This window comes from Aotus nancymaae, unplaced genomic scaffold (genome assembly GCF_030222135.1).
Source record: "Aotus nancymaae isolate 86718 unplaced genomic scaffold, 86718_ANA_hifiasm-v0.15.2.pri h1tg000012l, whole genome shotgun sequence".
NCBI classification, from domain to species: domain Eukaryota; kingdom Metazoa; phylum Chordata; class Mammalia; order Primates; family Aotidae; genus Aotus; species Aotus nancymaae.
In genome coordinates, this window is record NW_026988423.1 from 12,623,415 (window position 1) to 12,642,178 (window position 18,764).

Below are 18,764 nucleotides of genomic sequence, written 5' to 3' on the forward strand. Positions count from 1 at the left end.
GATCAGATCACAGCTCACTATGGCCTCGACCTCCCTGTGCCCAAGTGATCCTCCACTTCAGCCTCTCTCTGGAGTAGCTGGAACTATAGGTGCACACTACCACGTCTGGCTAATTTTTTTTTTTTTTTTTGTATTTTGTTGGAGAGATGGGGTTTTGCCATGTTGTCCAGGCTGAAAAGAGAGATTTCTAAAGCAGGGGTGCTCAAAGTATAATCCAAAATCCTTGAGGGAACTCAAAACCCTGGGAGGAATCTATATAGTCAAAGCTATTGTTACTTTTTTTTTTTTTTTAGACAGAGTTTAGCTCTTGTTACCGAGGTTGGAGTACAATGGTGCAATCTCGGCTCACTGCAACCTCCGCCTCCTGAGTTCAAGCGATTCTCCTGCCTCAGCCTCCCGAATAGCTGGGATTATAGGCATGCGCCACCACGCCCAGCTAATTTTTGTATTTTTAGTAGAGACGGTGTTTCACCATATTGGCCATGACTGGTCTCGAACTCCTGACCTCAGGTGATCCACCTGCCTCAGCCTCCTAAAGTGCGGAGATTACAGGAGTGAGCCACCATGCCCAGCCCTCGAAACTATTATTACTATACTACTAAAACACTGTTTTCCCTTTTCACTTTCATCTTCTTACAAGTGCACAATGAAATGTTCTACAGGCTACATGATGTGATATCACAAGGCAGAAGGAAGAAGCAGATGTGAGAATCCAGCTGTTTTCTAGTAAGCCACACAGTAAAGAGATTTTTAAAAAATATAAATCAATGACTCTTCTCACCATTTTTTTTATTTTGAAAAGTAGTTTTTCATAAAATTGTTATGCTAATGTATGATGAATTATTTTCTTAATGAGTTAATTTTTTTAATTTCTCAGTTTTCATTTATAATATAAATAATAGGTATAAATGACTGAGGTTCCCAATTTTTAATCAAGGGGCTTAATATTTTTAAAAGAATGGGCCAGGTGTGGTGGCTCATGCCTGTAATCCCAGCACTTTTGGAGGCGGAGGCGGAACCTGAGGTCAGAAGTTCGAAACCAGACTGGCCAACATGGTGAAATCCTATATCTACTAAAAATACGAAAAATTAGCTGGGTTTGGTGGCACAGGCCTGTAATCCCAGCTACTCAGGAGGCTGAGGCAGGAGAATCGCTTGAACCCGGGAGGCAGAGGTTGCGGTGAGCCGTGATCTCGCCACTGTCCTCCAGCCTGGGCAACAAGAGCAAAACTCTGTCTCAAAAAAATAAAATATAAATAAAATGAATGGCTCAATCAGTAATTATCAAGGGAAGGTGTATCAGACTCTTGGAGGATGCTATTTTTTCAAACTCTGTATTTGTTCTCTTGCTTCCCCTGAAGACACTGATATATTCCCTCCCAACCCACCTGCCTTGAGAATTAGTACACGTAATAGAACCCATTGCTGATGGCAGCAGGTTACGCTTGTAAATGCGGTGATGATGTGGATAGAAAAGGTCTGAAACACCACCGGACTGAATTACCTTTAAGATATAAAATTACTATCAAAGACGGAACCATTCTAATCACGCACGCATTATAAGCTGGCCACCTCTTTTCCCTTTCCATCAGGTACTCCAGACTTTTGTGTACCAAGGAAAAAGAGTGAATGGAAAAGCACCTAGTGCTCAGGCTAAGTTACATTCTCCCTCAAGGTCAGCAGCAGCTCTGGGTCTGCTTGTTTATCACCTGGCAACGTGTGTTAACACTTCCATAAGCTAGTGCCCTGGGCCATACCGTTGAAGATGAAATCCATGTATTTTACCCTTTAGGAAAACCCTAGGAGGGCAATTTATGTGAACCACTTTTCTAATTCTGAAGCAGTAAGGGAGGCCTGACCAGTGAAATTCTTGCCAAGAGAATAAGGTCTTATTTTTTGATCTAGCGACTTGAAGAAACTTGCTACATTTTTTGGATTCAAGCAAGTGTTCTTTAAACATGATCTATTTGTTTACCTTATAGCCAAACAGAAAGAGTCCAAAGAAAAGGCTGTAGAGGTCCGCTGTCAGGATGCCCAGGTTGACAGAAGTGGCACTAGTGACTTTAATCACCAATGGCATGAAGCTGTACAGGCAAAACATACACAGGGCAAATGCCACGAACAGCAGGGCTGCGAAAAACAAAAAGGAATATCTAATATTAGGGCAAGAAATCAGAAGACAAAGGAGTTTGAGGCTTGGCTGCCACATAAAACTCCCTAACCCTTTAACACATTATCTACAAAGCCCCTTGTTAACAGTCAGCATTGCAAATGAGACCATGAAGCTCTCTGGAAAAAATAATATTCATAGCAAGTCGTGATGTAGATAAAGGACCTCAAAAATCCAACAAGGTATTAGATGAGCAAGGCCAGAAAATCCTGCTTATGGTGTGACTGAGTCCACAGCTCTTATACCCCTTGCTGTGCATCCTCCCAGGACAGAGTGATGCCTGCGATAAAAGGCCAATAAAGGCAGAATCAACAACTCGAGTCAAGTAAAATCATTCATTATCTTTTTTTGCTTTTGTTTGGTTGGACGGGATTTATATAATTGGATTCAGAATAAAGTATCTTTAAAGACATCAAAGACAGTTATTACGCCCACTGTATTTTGTTCATCTCATTAAATTAAATGCTCCAAGGAAGCACAATATAATTATCCTTAGGACAGTGCTCACGGTGTGCATGTTGACTACATTAGCAGTATCTCTGCTTTGCAACCAGTTCTTTAATCTCATCCCATACTCAACACACACACTCTCTCTCTCTCTCTCTCTCTCTCTCTGGCAATCTATTTCATTGAATTAAATTATCAAGCATGGTAGATAATCTTCAGTGACACCTGTGTACTACTTAACTTCTCCACACCCCATCATTAAACCAGGTTCAAATCTTTTCTGACTGTCCCATCACCATTTTCTCTTCCTTTATTTATTTATGCAGATGCCTAGGAATATCAGATGACAGGAGCAATGGGAGGTGGGGGAGATTCCACACCATCAACAATTCAGATCAATGCTTCACAATTTATATCAAGCAAACAAACTTCACGAGAAGTTTGGGACCCAAGATACAGATCTAATTTGAAAGCTGGTTTGGGCTGGGGACAGTGGCACATGCCTGTAATCCCAGCACTTTGGGAGGCCAAGGTAGGTCGATCATGAGGTCAGGAAATTGAGACTATCCTGGCAAACATGGTGAAACCCCATCTCTACTAAAAATACAAAAATTAGCTAGACATGGTGGCAGGCACCTACAGTCCCAGCTACGCGGGAGGCTGAGGCAGGAGAATCGCTTGAACCCAGGAGGTGGAGGTTGCAGTGAGCCGAGATCACACCACCGCACTCCAGCTGGGCGATAGAATGAGACTCCAGCTCAAAAAAAAAGCTGGTTTGACCAAAGGTCAATCTCCAGCCTTGTTCAGGATTCCTAGTAACCAAAGGCTATTCCTACAGGTAAAGATTAAGAATTAACTTTTATGGAAGTTTATCTACCAATTTTCAGAGAAAACTCAATGTAAACCATTATAGCTGACATGTATCAAATCACTCTGGGATTTTACAAAGATGTCTAAATATTAAAATTATTATTAAAGTACATTTTTATAAATGTATTTTGTATTTTATATGCATTTTACAAATGCATATAAAAATGCACATATTCCTAGATGTTCATTTGTTAGATAAAGAAAAGAATGCTGACTAAAAGGAATTATGATATCTTTACATACCAATTTTCCAGTCCCAGGGAATGCTGGCAATATCCTTATATTCCACAATCAATCTGAGATTAAAACAAGAGGTCACAGAGAGATCCACATACTAATTTTCACTATTTTATAAGCATTTTAGTTACTATACTTCAGCTAAAATGAGGAACTATATTGACTTTTGAATTTGTCGTAGAATATAAAAATAACTATCTTTAATAAAAATGACAAAGAATAAAACCAAAGGAGCTCATAAAGATATGTTTGACTCCCTTACAGGTACTCTGTAGTAATAGTCAATTATAGGAGGAAAAATACGATATTATGCTTTGTTTTCGAATAAGCTTAGGAAGCTAATGTGTTAATATTTTCTGGAAATAACTAAAAAATAAAACTCCTTACTGGTAAATGCCTTTACCACATCGTTATCAGGAACCTATAAGCATCACACATGTTTAGGAAAATAGGGAATAATTCTTGATGTTTTAACAATCCTCTAATAGACATTCAGTAAGTTATTAGGTAATGGCAAAACCACAGTTACTCTTGCACCAACCAAATATTAATTTCAAATGTAAATATGGGCCAAATAAACAATGAATACTAATAGTTATCATCTATAATATATTTGTTTATTTTGTTTTAAGAAAAACTTTTAGAATCTTACAGCTGTATGCCACTGATAATTGTTCCGAACAGGCCCACCATTCCTAAAAACTCCTGTCTGCTCAGCTTCTTCACGATGTATTCTTCACAAACGTTAGAAATGGCATAGAGGGAAGCCCCAAGAAGGACCAAGATGTCACCAATCAGTACATCATTCCCTGCAGGAAGACAAGGCACAGAAGCAAAACACTGTCAACAGGTGAACCTCTACAGCATGCCTCCAGGCGGTCATCTGACTCGGGTTCATTTAAACGACTCTAAAGAAGAAGAAACTGGTTACTAGAAGGTGGGTGGGTGTGTGCGTACGTGCGCGCACATGTGCGTTTGAGACAGTTTTGCTCTGTCACTCAGGCTGGAGTGCAGTGGCACGATATTGGCTCACTGCAACCTCCGCCTCCCAGATTCAAGCAATTCTCCTGCCTCAGCCTCCCGAGCAGCTGGGATTACAGGCATGCACCACCACACCCAGCTACTTTTCTCTCCTGCCTCAGCCTCCCGAGCAGCTGGGATTACAGGCATGCACCACCACACCCAGCTACTTTTCGCATTTTTAGTAGAGAAGGGGTTTTGTCATGTTGGCCAGACTGGTCTAGAACTCCTGACCTCAAGTGATCTGCCTACCTTCGCCTCCCAAAGTACTGGGATTACAGGTGTTAGCCACTTTGCCTAGACTAATTTTTGTATTTTTGGTAGAGATGGAGGTTTCACCATGTTGGCCAGGATGGTCTTGAACTCCTGACCTTAGGTGATCCACCCAGCTCAGCCTTCCAAAATGCTGGGATTACAGGTGTGAGCCACCCCACCCAGCCTGATTACTGGAAGTTTAAAATCTCTTACTTTTCTCACTCTCTGATGCAATTCTGCTGTGATTTTTCATAATTTAACTCCTCAGAAGTCTAACAGGCTAGAAGATGATGGTATATATCATAATGTAAGGCCTCAGAAAATGATTCCACGACATGACAAATTAATGGAGTTCATTGAAGGGGTAGGTCAATTTGAAAAATGGGAACCTGCTTTCAAAGTAATTTTCTCTCTCAATCCAAGGAGACATTTAACTCACTTATAGATTGGGTGAATTCGTAGACTTTAATTAGATTTTATACTATCAACTGTAATTTTCTCTCTCAATCCAAGGAGACATTTAACTCAGTTGTACATTGGGTGAATTCTTGGACTTGAATTAGATTTTATATTATCAACTGTAATTTTCCCTCTCAATCCAAGGAGACATTTAACTCACTTGTATGTAGATTGGATGAATTCAGAGCTCTTAATTAGATTTTATACTATCAACTGAATTCAACCCAAAGTATGGCAAAGATGCTCTCACCTACACAGTGACTTAAAAAGAAATACTCCAGCGAACGAGTTTCTTTTTTGATAAAACAAACATTGCTAAGATGCTACTTAGGAAAAATTTTAAAATTTTAAAAATTTTAAAAAAGATTCTGCAATAGGATGAAGATGAAAAAAGAAGAAGAAAACAACAACAACAACAAAAAAAAACAAGAATTGACAGTAGGTTTTCCAATAACCCATCTAAATGTATGAGCCAAAAGATTATTGCAAGTATATAAAGAAACTTTGCTGTCAAGAGACAAACAAAACTACTTAATGTGACAAAAAGGAAGAAAAACTGTAGGCTGGTAGGAACATACAGATTGTTTTGTGTGGGGGTAGTTACAAAATACCAGATATAAGTCAATCTAAAAATACAATTTAAAATGTAGTTAACCAGAACATATTTTCTGCTTTTTACTATATCTTTGCAGAATAAAAGTGAAAACATGAATAAAATCCTGCTGTGATTAAAGCACAAACATGTGACACCGTCTTACCTGAATTGTCTTCCCTCCCTGCGAGTATGTCTGCTCCAACCATGGTTCCTACACCCAACAGACAGACAGCCACAGCGATGAAGTGGATCACTCTGTATCTTGCATAAAGAATAAACCAGGACAGAGCCATCAACACAGGAATCCCAAAGCAATCCAAAAGCTGCATGGAAAGAGAACAGTTTAAAACCCCTCTCATTAGCTAAAAGATGGGTAATTAAGAAATAATAGGACTCAGTATGTATTGAGCATTTATTATTGCCAGCCCTCTACTAAGAGCTTTACCTGGATTAACTCATTTGATCCTCACAACTCTATGAGATTGAAATTACAATCTAATTTTATACATGAAAACATGAAGGCAGAGAGGTGAAATGAGTTGCCAAAATCACATAGTTAAAAATGGGATGACAGCTGGGCATGGTGGCTCATGCCTGTAAAATCTCAGTACTTTAAGAGGTTGTGGCAGGCAGATTGCCTGAGCCCAGGAGTTCGAGATCAGCCTGGGCAACATGGTGAAACTCTGACTCTACCAAAATATATATATATATATATATATACACACAAAAAAAAAAATTTTGGGGGTGTGGTGGTGTATGCCTGTAGTCCCAGCTATTGGGGAGACTAAGGTGAGAGGATCACTTGAGCCCAGGAGGTCAAGGCTGCAGTGAGCTGTGATGATGCCACGGCACTTCAGCCTTCACAACACAGAGAGACCCTGTCTCAAAATAAATAATAAAATACAATGGAAGAGTCAGTTGCTGAACACAAGACTGCCGAAGGCCTGTGCACTTTACCTCTATGCTCCCACCTGTGTATATCTTTATTTTATTTTATTTTTTGAGGGAGAGTTTCACTCTGTTGCCCAGGCTGTAGTGCAGTGGTACAATCTCAACTCACTGCAACCTCCGCCTCCCAGGTTCAAGCAATTCTCCCTGCCTCAGCCTCCTGAGTAGCTGGGATTACAGGCACCTGCCACCATGCCCAGCTAATTTTTGTATTGTTTAGTAGAGATGGGATTTCATCATGTTGGCCAAGCTGGTCTTGAACTCCTAACCTAAGGTGATCCACCCACCTCGGCCTCCCAAAGTGCTGGGATTACAGGTGTGAGCCACCACACCCGGCCATGTGTGTATCTTTAAGTCCAGTACACAAACATATCTTCCTTCATGCAACCATTTACTCAGTCAACAAATATTTGTTAAACACCTTGCATGTGTGAGATGCCATGAAAGAAGCTAGGAATAGAGGTGAACAGGACAGATCAAGTGTGCCCTCAGGAGCACACAAAGCTATAAAGGACGTGGAATAAATAATCACACAACCAGATATTTCAGTGGAATTGGGCTAAGTGCTACAAAGAAGCACAGGTTACTATGAGAGTGCAAACAGACAGCACGTCCCTGACGAAGCGTCCAACCCCCCCATGTGAGACACATTCATGCTCACAGCAAATTCTCTTGCTCATCTTCATCACGTGCTCCTCCATCACCTGTTGTCCTCAGTCTGGAAAACACTGGCTATACCCCTGATATTACTCATCCAGAAGGCAGAGGGATTAAGCATGCCAAAATTATAGCAAGTCCAAAATTGTTCGCAAGATAAAAAAAAGTGCACTCACTCAATTCCTAAATTCACAAATTTAATGTGCATTCAAGAATAAAATCTATTCAAAAAGTTCTTGATGCATTCAAATGTTTTCAAGGAAGAAATATATTCTTTATACTAATAATCCTCCTGAAACTGCTATTTTATTGCTCACCCTGTTGTTGTTTCAAACCTTGTCCCTGATTCTCTCTGTATCTGTTTAGTCTTGAACAAGACAGGCCCCTAAATCTCCAGAGCCCATTCGATCCTGTCCACGATTGTTTACTGATTGCCTCTCACTGCAGTAGCACCAGTGGAGTCCAATGCACCATGTGTAGGAATGGGCATCTTGCCTTGTTATGTATTCCAGCTGCAGAACTCTAATCTCCTAAGTGCTTTATTGAGCCTGCCTGAATAACAAAACATTAAACGATGCAAATGATAATACCCTGTCCCCAAAGACGCCAGCAGAATCCAACCATAATGGCTTAACAAAATCTGAACTACATTCCTTGAAGAAAACAAGCAGAAAAAGACACTCTAAGAACTACCACAGAAGAGTCCCTTATCCTTGTGTCTTAAAATCAAACCTAAATTTGCTCTATCTTTAACAATTTTTGTTGGGCACTGAGGGAGCTGCCTATGTAGGTCATGGTCAGAGCTCCAGAGACCTCAGGCCCCAGCCACACACTGTCCAGCTAGCTGTGTGGTCCTCAGCCAGTCACTCTCCAAGTCAAAAAGTAAAATGAAAAGATGACACCAAATGATCTCACAGTTTCCCTCCGACTCTAACATTCCATGACTTCTCATCTGATACCTATTCACCTTCAGTCATGTGAACCTTCTTTTCAAAATGTATTCTTGGTGGCCAGGCACGGTGGGTCATGCCTGTAATACCAGCACTATGGGAGGCCAAGGTAGGAGGATCACTTGAGGTCAGGAGTTTGAGAAAATCCTAGCGAACATGGCAAAACCTCATTATCTACTCAAAATACACACAAAAAAAAAAAATCAGCCAGGCATGGTGGCACATGCCTATGATCCCAGCTACTCACAGGAGGCTGAGGCACCAGAATCGCTTCAACCTGGGAGGCAGAGGCTGCAGTAAGCCAAGATTGAGCCACTGCACTCCAGCTGGGCGAGAGAGTGAGAATCTGTCTTAGGGGGGAAAAAAAAAAGTTAGCCGGGCGTGGTGGCACATGCCTATAATCCCAGCTGCTCAGGTGGCTGAGGCAGGAGAATCACTTGAACCCGGAAGGCGCAAGTTGCAGTGAGCCAAGATTGTGCCACTGTACTCCAGCCTGGGCAACAGGGCAATACTTATTTTCTCATTCAAAAAAAAAAAAAAAAAAAAAGGTATTCTTGATGATAGATGTCTTCTCTGATACTTTCAGTTCTAGGAGTATCAATTTAATTTTAGAAAATTATTGTACAGTCACAGTAAGCAGGGTACTAAGTAAAACACTGGGACGTGGGTATAAGACCATATTAGAGGTACAATAAAGTACAGAAGAGAAAATGAAAATTGAATTAGCCTTAGACAATGAGGGGAGCAGGCTTCCAAAAGGACTGCCTACCAGGAAGAACAGAGCAGCACAGGAGAGAAGGAGCAGGCCATGGGTGGGAAATGGGTTGATGTGGCAGTAAAGTAGAAAGGGACATGCGCAGAAACCTAGGCCACAGGATGGCAATGGCCACATCATGATCTTCATGTGAACTACCCCATGACTGTTGTAATTACAAAACCTTCTAAGGAATCTTTAAGAAGAAGCTTCAAAGGCCACCTAATCCAAATTTCCATCCCTTTGGACTCCCCAGGCCAGAGACTGACACAGGTAGAGATCCAGCCTGAATCATTCCTGTGACAACCATCTCTGCTGCTGGAGAAAACATTAATTGTTCCATGCCTTTTTTATAACATATTCCTTGCTAGAACCATAAGTGCATGACTTTTGGCAACCAAGTGCTTAGGTTTTTCTAAGAGGCTAGCATGAAAGAAATTGTTTTCAATTTCTTTGAAACTGAAAAAAAGGCATGAACTTCAGTCACAGATATCCAACTGTAAGTTTGAACTGTGGTTAGGCCTTGCATCAGTTCAAGACTTTTAATCATTATTAGTCAGAGATCAAAGTTCCTGAGAATTGTAATCAAGTAATTAAAATGTATGTGAGATTATTATGAGAGTAGGTGTGACTAGAAAATGCCATTTGCTGCATACTTACATATACTTCATTAACCAATGCTAAAATACACTTACTCCTATTAGTGATAAACTTCCTTCTCTAGGTAACTGCTGGGTTTAATTTTTATGAAATTTTAGGTTCTTTGTGTGCCTCCTATGGTGTCTGTCTTAATAAATCATTTCCTGTCTCAGCTTTTTAATCAATACTGGTCAAAATCCAAGAGGTTTGCTGAGAACAATGCTTAGCACGATGTTACAGAAAAGAAAGTATTTAATAAAATGCATTCTGGTAATAACATTTAGTATAGGTTCACATTAGAAAAATACTGAGTTCTCATCAATCTTTTTTATTTATTTATTTTTTTAATTAAGACAGGGTGTCACCATATTGGTCAGGCTAGTCTTGCACTCCTGACCTCAGGTGATCCGCCTGCCTCAGACTCCCAAAGTGCTGAGATTACAGGTGTGAGCCACCTCGCCTGGCTAATCCTTAACTTCTATGCGAAATAAGTCTAATTTCAATTTTTCCAGTCCCTAAAATTTAGAGTCAAATAAGAACATCTCTGTATGTTGTATAGTGAGAAAGGGATACATCAAAAAGTTATAAACTTCAAATCCCACTTCTGATGGACACATTTTTTTATTACTTAAAAAAAATGAAAAATAACAGTTATAAACTTACTAAACTGTGACATCTAAATCTGGCATTGGAGTTTATCTCACTTTCACTTCCATTTATAAAACATTTTGTAGCTAGTAATGGTGAGTCAGTGTTACGAGACACATCCCATAGTTTACTCACATTAAGACAACTGCAATCAGTTGTGTTCAACTTTACAAAGTTGAAAAGCACTGCAATGTAGGAACATTTTTCTTTCAATGCAGCAAGAATAAACCTAACAAAGAAATAGGGATGGGAGTTTTAACTCTGGCTACCACCTCTCCCCAAAATGTCTAGTAGGTTTCTTCCAGTGGTTCCTTTGTCGTGAGTATCTACTATGCTTGCAAAGCTCCAACTTTCCTGTAGAACAAAGGTATATCTACTTTCATATGCCATGCTTGAGCAGCATATAAAACAGAACACATGTCAATACCACAGCATCAACTGCCAACTAAATATTTATGCTTATTTTGGTAGGAACTGTTCTAATCTGCCATAGCATTAGCAGTTTGGGGGCTGCTTAGCTTGTATACATTTTCACTAATTCTAGGAAACATTACTCATTAGAGCATATGCTTCACTAGAAAACAGCATCCACCTGTGTTTAGGTTTTCTTCAAGTGAACAGGTTTTCAATAAAATTAGGTCAACACGTATGACTTCATGTTCTCCTTTTGAAGGTATAAAATCCAAAGTGGTCAGAGGGCTGCCTCTTACCTGGACACTGGTTAGAGTTGTGTACTGGTAGGCTCTGACAATCACATAATTAGCTTCCACATCTGCTAGTCCCAGCAGGATGTACTTCCACCATTTTCTTTTCAAGATTACTAAAAGGTTATCACTGCCTGGTTGGAAGAAATCTGGGTTAGTACATGTTACTTGCAAATGATACCATACATGTTGATTTGAATATCAAAGTAGTAGAAGTTTCTTGTGTATCTCCCTCTTTTTTTCATTCATTCATTTGTTCTTTCCTCTTTTTTTGACAGGGTCTCACTCTGTTGCCCAGGCTGGAGTGCAGTGGGGCAGTCTAGGCTCCCTGCAACCTCTGCCTCCTGGGTTCAAGCCATTCTCCCACCTCAGCCTCCTGAGTAGCTGGGACCACAGGCATACGCCACCATCCCAAGCTAATTATTTTTGTATTTTTAGCAGAGATGGGGTCTCACCACATTGCCCAGGCTTGTCTTCACCTTCTGAGCTCAAGCAATCTGCTTGCCTCAGCCTCTCAAAGTGCTGGGATTACAGGCATGAGCCACCACGCCTGCTATTGTGTATTTCTAATGTGTCCCCTCCTAGTTCCCATTCTTCATAACCCAAACTCCTGTAACAGCTCACCAGAGTTAGATATTTTTCTAGTATGAGACCCTAGTTAAAGTGTCATCATAGACCAAGTGTTCAACAAAAGCACCAGAATGAAACTCAGAGAAAAGTGGTTAAATCCCCTGTCCTAGCTGGGCATGGTGGTATGCACCTGTATCCCCACCGACTTAGGAGGCTGAGGTGAGGGTGGAGGACAGCTGGAACCCAGGAGTTCAAGACCAGCTGGGCTTACGTAGTGAGACTCCACCTCTTTAGGAAAAACAAGGGGGAGGGCAGGGCAGGAGGAGAGCATTAAGGAAGAGTTAATGCATGCTGGACTTAATACCTACGTGATGGGTTGACAGCTGCAGCAAACCACCATGGCACATGTTTACCTATGTAACAAACTGGCACATTTTGTACCCTGGAATTTTTTTTTAAAAATTTAATTTTTAATTTATTTTTTTGAGACAGAGTCTCACTCTGTCACCCAGGCTGGAGTGCAGTGGCGCACTCTCGGCTCACTGCAACCTCCGCCTCCCAGGTTCAAGCAATTCTTCTGCCTCAGCCTCACAAGTAGCTGGGATTACAGGTGCGCGCCAGACAGCATTTCACCATGTTGGTCAGGCTGGTCTCGAACCCCTGACCTCATGATTCGCTCACCTCACCCTCCCAAAGTACTGGGATTATAGGTGAGCCACCGCACCCAGCTAAAAATTTAATTTTTTAAAAATCCCTTTCCTGTTGTAACAGAAATAAAATGTCTGGACATGAGCTTGAATGTTGGCATTTCCGACAAGCCACGGACTATCCAAGGAAATGAAATGTTTTCCTAGAAATTAATTGGTTATTTAACTTCTCTTCATGGGCTTCTTCAAAGGAAACTCTGCCTGTGATCACTCTTTTGGAAGGGATGTGCTTTCAAGTGAAAATTAAGTGTGTGATAAGCTTGAGAAGAGGCTTAGTGGCACACTGAAGAAACACCTTTTATTCCCCCAAATTATATTTATTCAAATTAATTGGATTCACTACTTTGGAGAATCTAGCAGCACAGGAGATGCAGAGTTGGCACATATATGAGAAGGCTTTATGGCAAGATAACTTGCAAATAAATAAAAGTAGTGAGACTCATAACCAAATAATTATCAGTAAAATCCAATTAGCAGGAACATCTTGAAAACACAGAATGAGGCCAGGCACGGTGGCTCACACCTGTAATCTCAGCATTTTGAGAGGCCGAGGAGAGAAGATCACCTGAGGTCAGAAGTTCCAGACCAGCCTGGCCAACATAGCGAAACCCCACCTCTACTAAAAATACAAAAATTAGCTGGGTGTGTTAGCAGGTGCTACTAAAGAGGCTGAGACAGGAGAATCACTTGAACCCAGGAGACGGAGGTTGCAGTGAGCTGAGATAGTGCCACTGCACTTCAGCCTGAGGAACAAGAGCAAAACTCCATCTCAGAAAAAAACAAAACAAAACGCAGAATTCGTTTTCCTCAGCATCAGATGGCATGGGAAGCACCTAACCACCATCCCGTAGGGAGACTAACTGCACTGAAATATTTCTGAGTCTCACTGAATTCCCGAAGCCCAAAGCTTTCACAAAGTCCAGGGTTATTAACCATGTACAGTCCCACTCCCAACTCTTTTATTTTTTCCTTTGGAGACAGGGTCTTACTCTGTCATCCAGCCTTGAGTGCAGTGGTGAGATCTTGGCTCACTGCAACCTCAGCCTCCCAAGTAGCTGGGACTACAGGGACATGCCATCATACCTGGCTAATTTTTGTATTTTTTGTCAAGAGGGAGTTTTACCATGTTGCCCAGGCTGGTCTTAAATTCCTGGCCTCAAGCAATCCTCCTACCTCAACCTCCCAAAGTGTTAGGGTTACAGGTGTCAGCCATCATGCCCAGCCCTAAGTTTCAATAAAGACCTTTAGATAGCTGGTCCATGGGATGAAATAAATTACTGTAATTTCCAAGTGTGCAGAGTGCTGTCCTTCCTCACTGGATTCACTAACCTTGCGAGGCTTTTTCTTCTGCTATGTCAGCCATATGATTCAAAAGCAAGTAGTAAACTTAGAATTGGACCTTCAAACCCCTTTACAACAAAGGGTTAAACTAAAGTTTTAAAAAATAATGAAGCTGGTTGGGCACCTGTAATCCCGGCACTCTGGGAGGCCAAGGCAAGCAGATCACTTAAGGTGAGGAGTTCAAGAACAGTCTGGCCAACATGGTGAAACCCCATCTCCACTAAAAATACAAAAATTAGCCAGGTGTGGTGGCACATGCCTGTAATTGCTTGAACCCAGGAGGCAGAGGTTGTAGTGAGCCAAGATCGTGCCACTGCACTGTACTCCAACCGGGGTGACACAGCAAGGCTCTGCCTCAGAAAAAAAAAAAAAAAATGCACACGAAAAAATTGAAGCTGTAGCTACCAGGAGTATGTGGGGAGGGAAGGAGGAATGAATAGGTGGAGCAGAGGGATCTTTAGGGCAGTAAAGCTGTTCTGTTTGATACTGTAATGGTAAACGTATGCCATTATACATTTGTCAAAACTCTTAAAATGCGCAAGACCAAGAGTGAACCCTAATGTAAATTACTGACTTTGGTTAATAATAATGTATCTGACTGGACCCAGTGGCTCACATCTGTAATCTCAGCACTTTGGGAAGCCAAGGTGGGAGGACTGCTTGAGCTCAGGAATTCTAGGTCAGCCTGGGCAACACGGTAAAATCCTGTCTCTACAAAAAATACAAAAATTAGCTGGGGGCAGTGGCTCATGCCTATAATCCCAGCACTTTGGGAGGCTGTAGGAGGTGGATGACTTGAGGTCAGGAGCATGGTGAGACCCCGTCTGTGCGAAAAATACAAAAGTTAGCCGGGCATGGCAGTGCATGCCTGTAGTCCCAGCTACTCAGGAGGCTGAGGCACAAGAATCACTTGAACCCAGCAGGCGGAGGTTGCAGTGAGCCAAGATTGTGCCACTGTACTCCAGCCTGGTGACAAAGTGAGACTCTGTTTCAAAAAGAAAAAGAAAGAAAAAACAGACCTGATCTATACATGCAACTGATATTCCATTTAGCATCTTTATTTAGTTGGAAATAAATATTTTGGAGAGTAAGGTTCTTTAAGTGTTTTTAATATTGACTTACTATTTCAAAATCTTTTTAAAATTGGGGGGGAACCTAATTTGTAATGACATTTACATTTTTTAGGCTGGGCCCAATAGCTCATGCCTGTATTCCTAACACTTTGGGAGGCCAAGGTGGGCAGATCACTTGAGCCCAAGAATTAGAGACCAGCTGGGGCAACACGGCAAAACCCATCTCTCTCTCTTTTTTTTTTTTTTTTTTTTTTAAAGATGGGGTTTCACCATGATGGCCAGGCTGGTCTTGAACTCCCGACCTCAGGTGATCCACCCACCTCGGCCTCCCAAAATGCTAGGATTACAGGCGTGAACCACCACGCCTGGCGGCAAACCCCATCTCTACAGAAAAAAAAAAAAAAAAAAAAAAAAGCAAAAATTAGCCAGGTATGGTGGCACACGCCTGTAGTCCCAGCTAACCAGGGAAGCTGAGGTGAGTGGATCACTTGAGCCTGGGAGGTCAAGGCTGTAGTCAGCGGAGATTGCACTACTGTACTCCTGCCTGGGTGGCAGAGTAAGACTCTGTCGCAAAAACAAACCACCACCAACAACAAAAACCCACACTTTTTTGACAAATTCTCTGTTATAAACAGTATAGTGCTACTTATTTTAATCAACAATTTCAGAGAATTATACATAAGTCTCTAGTCACTACTTTCACAGAATTTAGAGGTGTCATACTTTTCTAGTAATTTTTATGAATATCATTTTGTTGAAAAGGTAATTTCCACATTTGACATACCTGATCGAAATGCCAGCATCGCTGTATAAATTAGGAACAGCAAGCAATAATTGATAAAGCTCTGAAGCATGGGGGTGTTCACTTTGTATCTTTCTGCCAAATACTGGCTAGTGATAGCTGTCCCACATATACACAAGGACAACATCTGACCCAGAGCAATTGTCTTCAAAATATGCCTAGAAAATAAGGAAAGAAATCAGAATAGCTTGCAAATAAGTTATACCTTACACACACACACACACACACACACACAGCCAAACACAAAGAGAAATGCTAATTGTTCCAGGTGGTTATTTCATTTTATAAAATAAAAATTATGTTGGATATTGAAGAACTACATTTTTATTTTCTTTTATCTTTCTGATCTCCTCCATTCCCACAAAGGCATATTCTCCCACTTCATTGAACATCTGTTTAGAGATTATTTTGATTACTCAGCTATGACATATACTTTATAAAGCGTGTGTGTGTCAGTGTGTGAGACTTTTTTTTTTTTTTTTTTTTTTGAGATAGGGTCTTGTTCTATTGCTTAGGCTACAGTGCCATGGTGCAATCGTGGTTCTCTGCAGCCTTGACCTCCCAGACTCAAGCAATCCTCCCACTTCAGCCTCCCAAATAACTGGGACTACAGGCACATGCCACCATGGCTAATTTTTTTTTTCTTTTTCACAGAGACGGAGTTTCACTATGTTGCTCAGGCTGGTCTTAAACTCCTAGGCTCAAGGGAGCCTCCCTAAGTGCTATGATTTCAAGTGTGAGCCACCAAAAACTTCCTCTCTTCCCTGGAAGAAAGTCTCAGAATTGCAGAACCCTGGCACTAACCCACTTTAATCAAGGAGACTGAAGTAGTGTTTTGCCTAAGATCACACAGGAGCAGAGTTAATGCACAAATTTCCTGGCCATTCAACATCTGCTATCCCTCCTATAGCAAATAGTCTTGGGATAATAGGTGGGTCATCCCTCACAGTTGGTATCTTCCTACATTCTATATCTCTTTCTTCTTCTTCTCCTTCCCCTCCTCCTTCTCTTCCCTCCTTTATCTCTCCATTATGATTTTATAACAGAGTTTATATTAGAAAACCCCTGCAGGCTGGGAGCGGTGGCTCACACCTGTAATCCCAGCACTTTGGGAGGCTGAGGCAGGTGGATCACTTGAGATCAGGAGTTCAAAACCACCCTGACCAACATGGTGAAACCCTGTCTCTACTAAAAATACAAAAATTAGCTGGACATGGTGGCAGACGCCTGTAATCCCAGCTACTCAAGAGGCTGAGACAGGAGAATCACTTGAACCTGGGAGGCGGAGGTCGCAGTGCCAAGATGGCGCCACTGCACTCCAGCCTGGGCGATGGAGCAAGACTCCATCTCAAAACAAAACAAAAAGCCCTTCTTCAAAGCATCCCTGCACCTCACCTTGCTGTCAGGAAAGAAGAAGCCTGACCTGATCTCTCTCTTCCCAGTAGTTACACTGCTTCCCTGTACATCATGGGGGAGTTGGAAGTACCAGGCACAGAAACTCTAACCAAGTAGCTGATAACCTAATCAAATTGAGAACATTTTTCATGTCCCATAATGGACTTGAAAGCAATTATAAATCTGAAATTAGTGAGAATAAAAAGTGTGGAAGCATTAAGCCCTCTACGCAAATTGACAAAATTCCTACAGTAAGCGCATATCTGCATTCTAAAATAGCACAATTAAGCAAGCTGTCCTCCCAACTATAAAGTATAACCATCTTCTAAAAAAAGGAGAGTCACAAATTGAGTATAGAGATTTAAAGTTACAGGAATGCACTTCTCTTGGCTCCAAATCATAATGACCTCATCTATAATAGAAGAGTAAGAGAGCAAGAGAGAGAGAAGCTGGTGGGGGTGGGTGGGAGGAAAACACTCAGACTTACAGAGAAAAACACTGAATGCCTCAAAACAATGTTTTTTACTTAGAGCTCCACATTCATGTTTGTATCAATTTGTACAAAGTCCTGGTTCATGTGAATTCTGAACAGAGGAACTCTATACCATAAAAAAACCTGTTCCTGTCTAAGTGAAGTTGACAGAAGAAACATGTGTCTGACCTTGGGATATATCCTGTCACGGATTTTCTAACGGAACCTCCACTAAAATGAACTTCAATGGCAGGATATGATCCAACTCCAAGACAAATTTCCCCAAGGCGGCTTCACACTGGGGGAACCAGGCTACCAGAATACACAGCAAACCAGAGTTATGGATCACTGAGGGCAGGGGTGGACAAACAGGTAGAAGATGGGCTGGGTAAGGCCACTTCCAACCACATTACTGTTAGGATCTATTTTATAACTTTAAGAATTTAAGGAATGAGGCTGGGCACAGTGGCTCATGCCTGTAATCCCAACACTTTGGGAGGCTGAGGTAGGTGGATCACTTGAGGTCAGGAGTTCGAGACCAGCCTGGCCAACATGGTAAAACCTCATGTTTTTTGTAAAAATACAAAAAAATTTAACCTGGTGTTATGGTGCATGCCTGTAATTCTAGCTAATCAGAAGGCTGAGGCAGGAGAATCACTTGAACCCAGGAGGTGGAGGTTGCAGATTATGCCACTGCACTGCAACCTGGGCAACAAAGCAAGACTCTGTCTCAAAAAAAAAAAAAGGAATTTAAGGAATGAAAGAAGAAAAGATCATGAGACACTTTATTGCCCTCCTTCTTTCTTCTAGGAAACCCACAGTCTACCTCTTAACATCCCTTCTCTTCCAAAGTACATTATTTATGCACTTACTTGCTTTCTAATGAAAATATGCTTTTATTCATATATTTAGTCAGTAAGCTCCTCAGTCATGTATTCACCAAAGTGCAATGGTTGTTAATATGTGCCCAGCACAAGGAATTTAGAATTAAGACACGTATTTTCTAGTCCCAGACCCTCTTTCTTCTCCCCAAAATAGATCAGGAAGCTCC

The 18,764-nt window shown here is 41.3% G+C and overlaps 1 protein-coding gene across 2 annotated transcripts in view; it reads right to left on the reverse strand.

Moving 5' to 3' along the window:
* Positions 1 to 18,764, reverse strand: part of SLC35F2 (solute carrier family 35 member F2) — a 66,161-nt gene that overhangs the window by 11,694 nt on the left and 35,703 nt on the right. For both annotated transcript variants that reach the window (XM_012474527.3, XM_064375390.1), the window contains exons 2-7: positions 15,829 to 16,004; positions 11,360 to 11,487; positions 6,217 to 6,376; positions 4,377 to 4,533; positions 3,731 to 3,783; positions 1,976 to 2,130 (exon numbers count right to left, since the gene is read on the reverse strand). In XM_012474527.3, the coding sequence (XP_012329950.1) occupies positions 1,976 to 2,130; positions 3,731 to 3,783; positions 4,377 to 4,533; positions 6,217 to 6,376; positions 11,360 to 11,487; positions 15,829 to 16,004 (829 nt within the window). The remainder of the gene's footprint in view (positions 1 to 1,975; positions 2,131 to 3,730; positions 3,784 to 4,376; positions 4,534 to 6,216; positions 6,377 to 11,359; positions 11,488 to 15,828; positions 16,005 to 18,764) is intronic.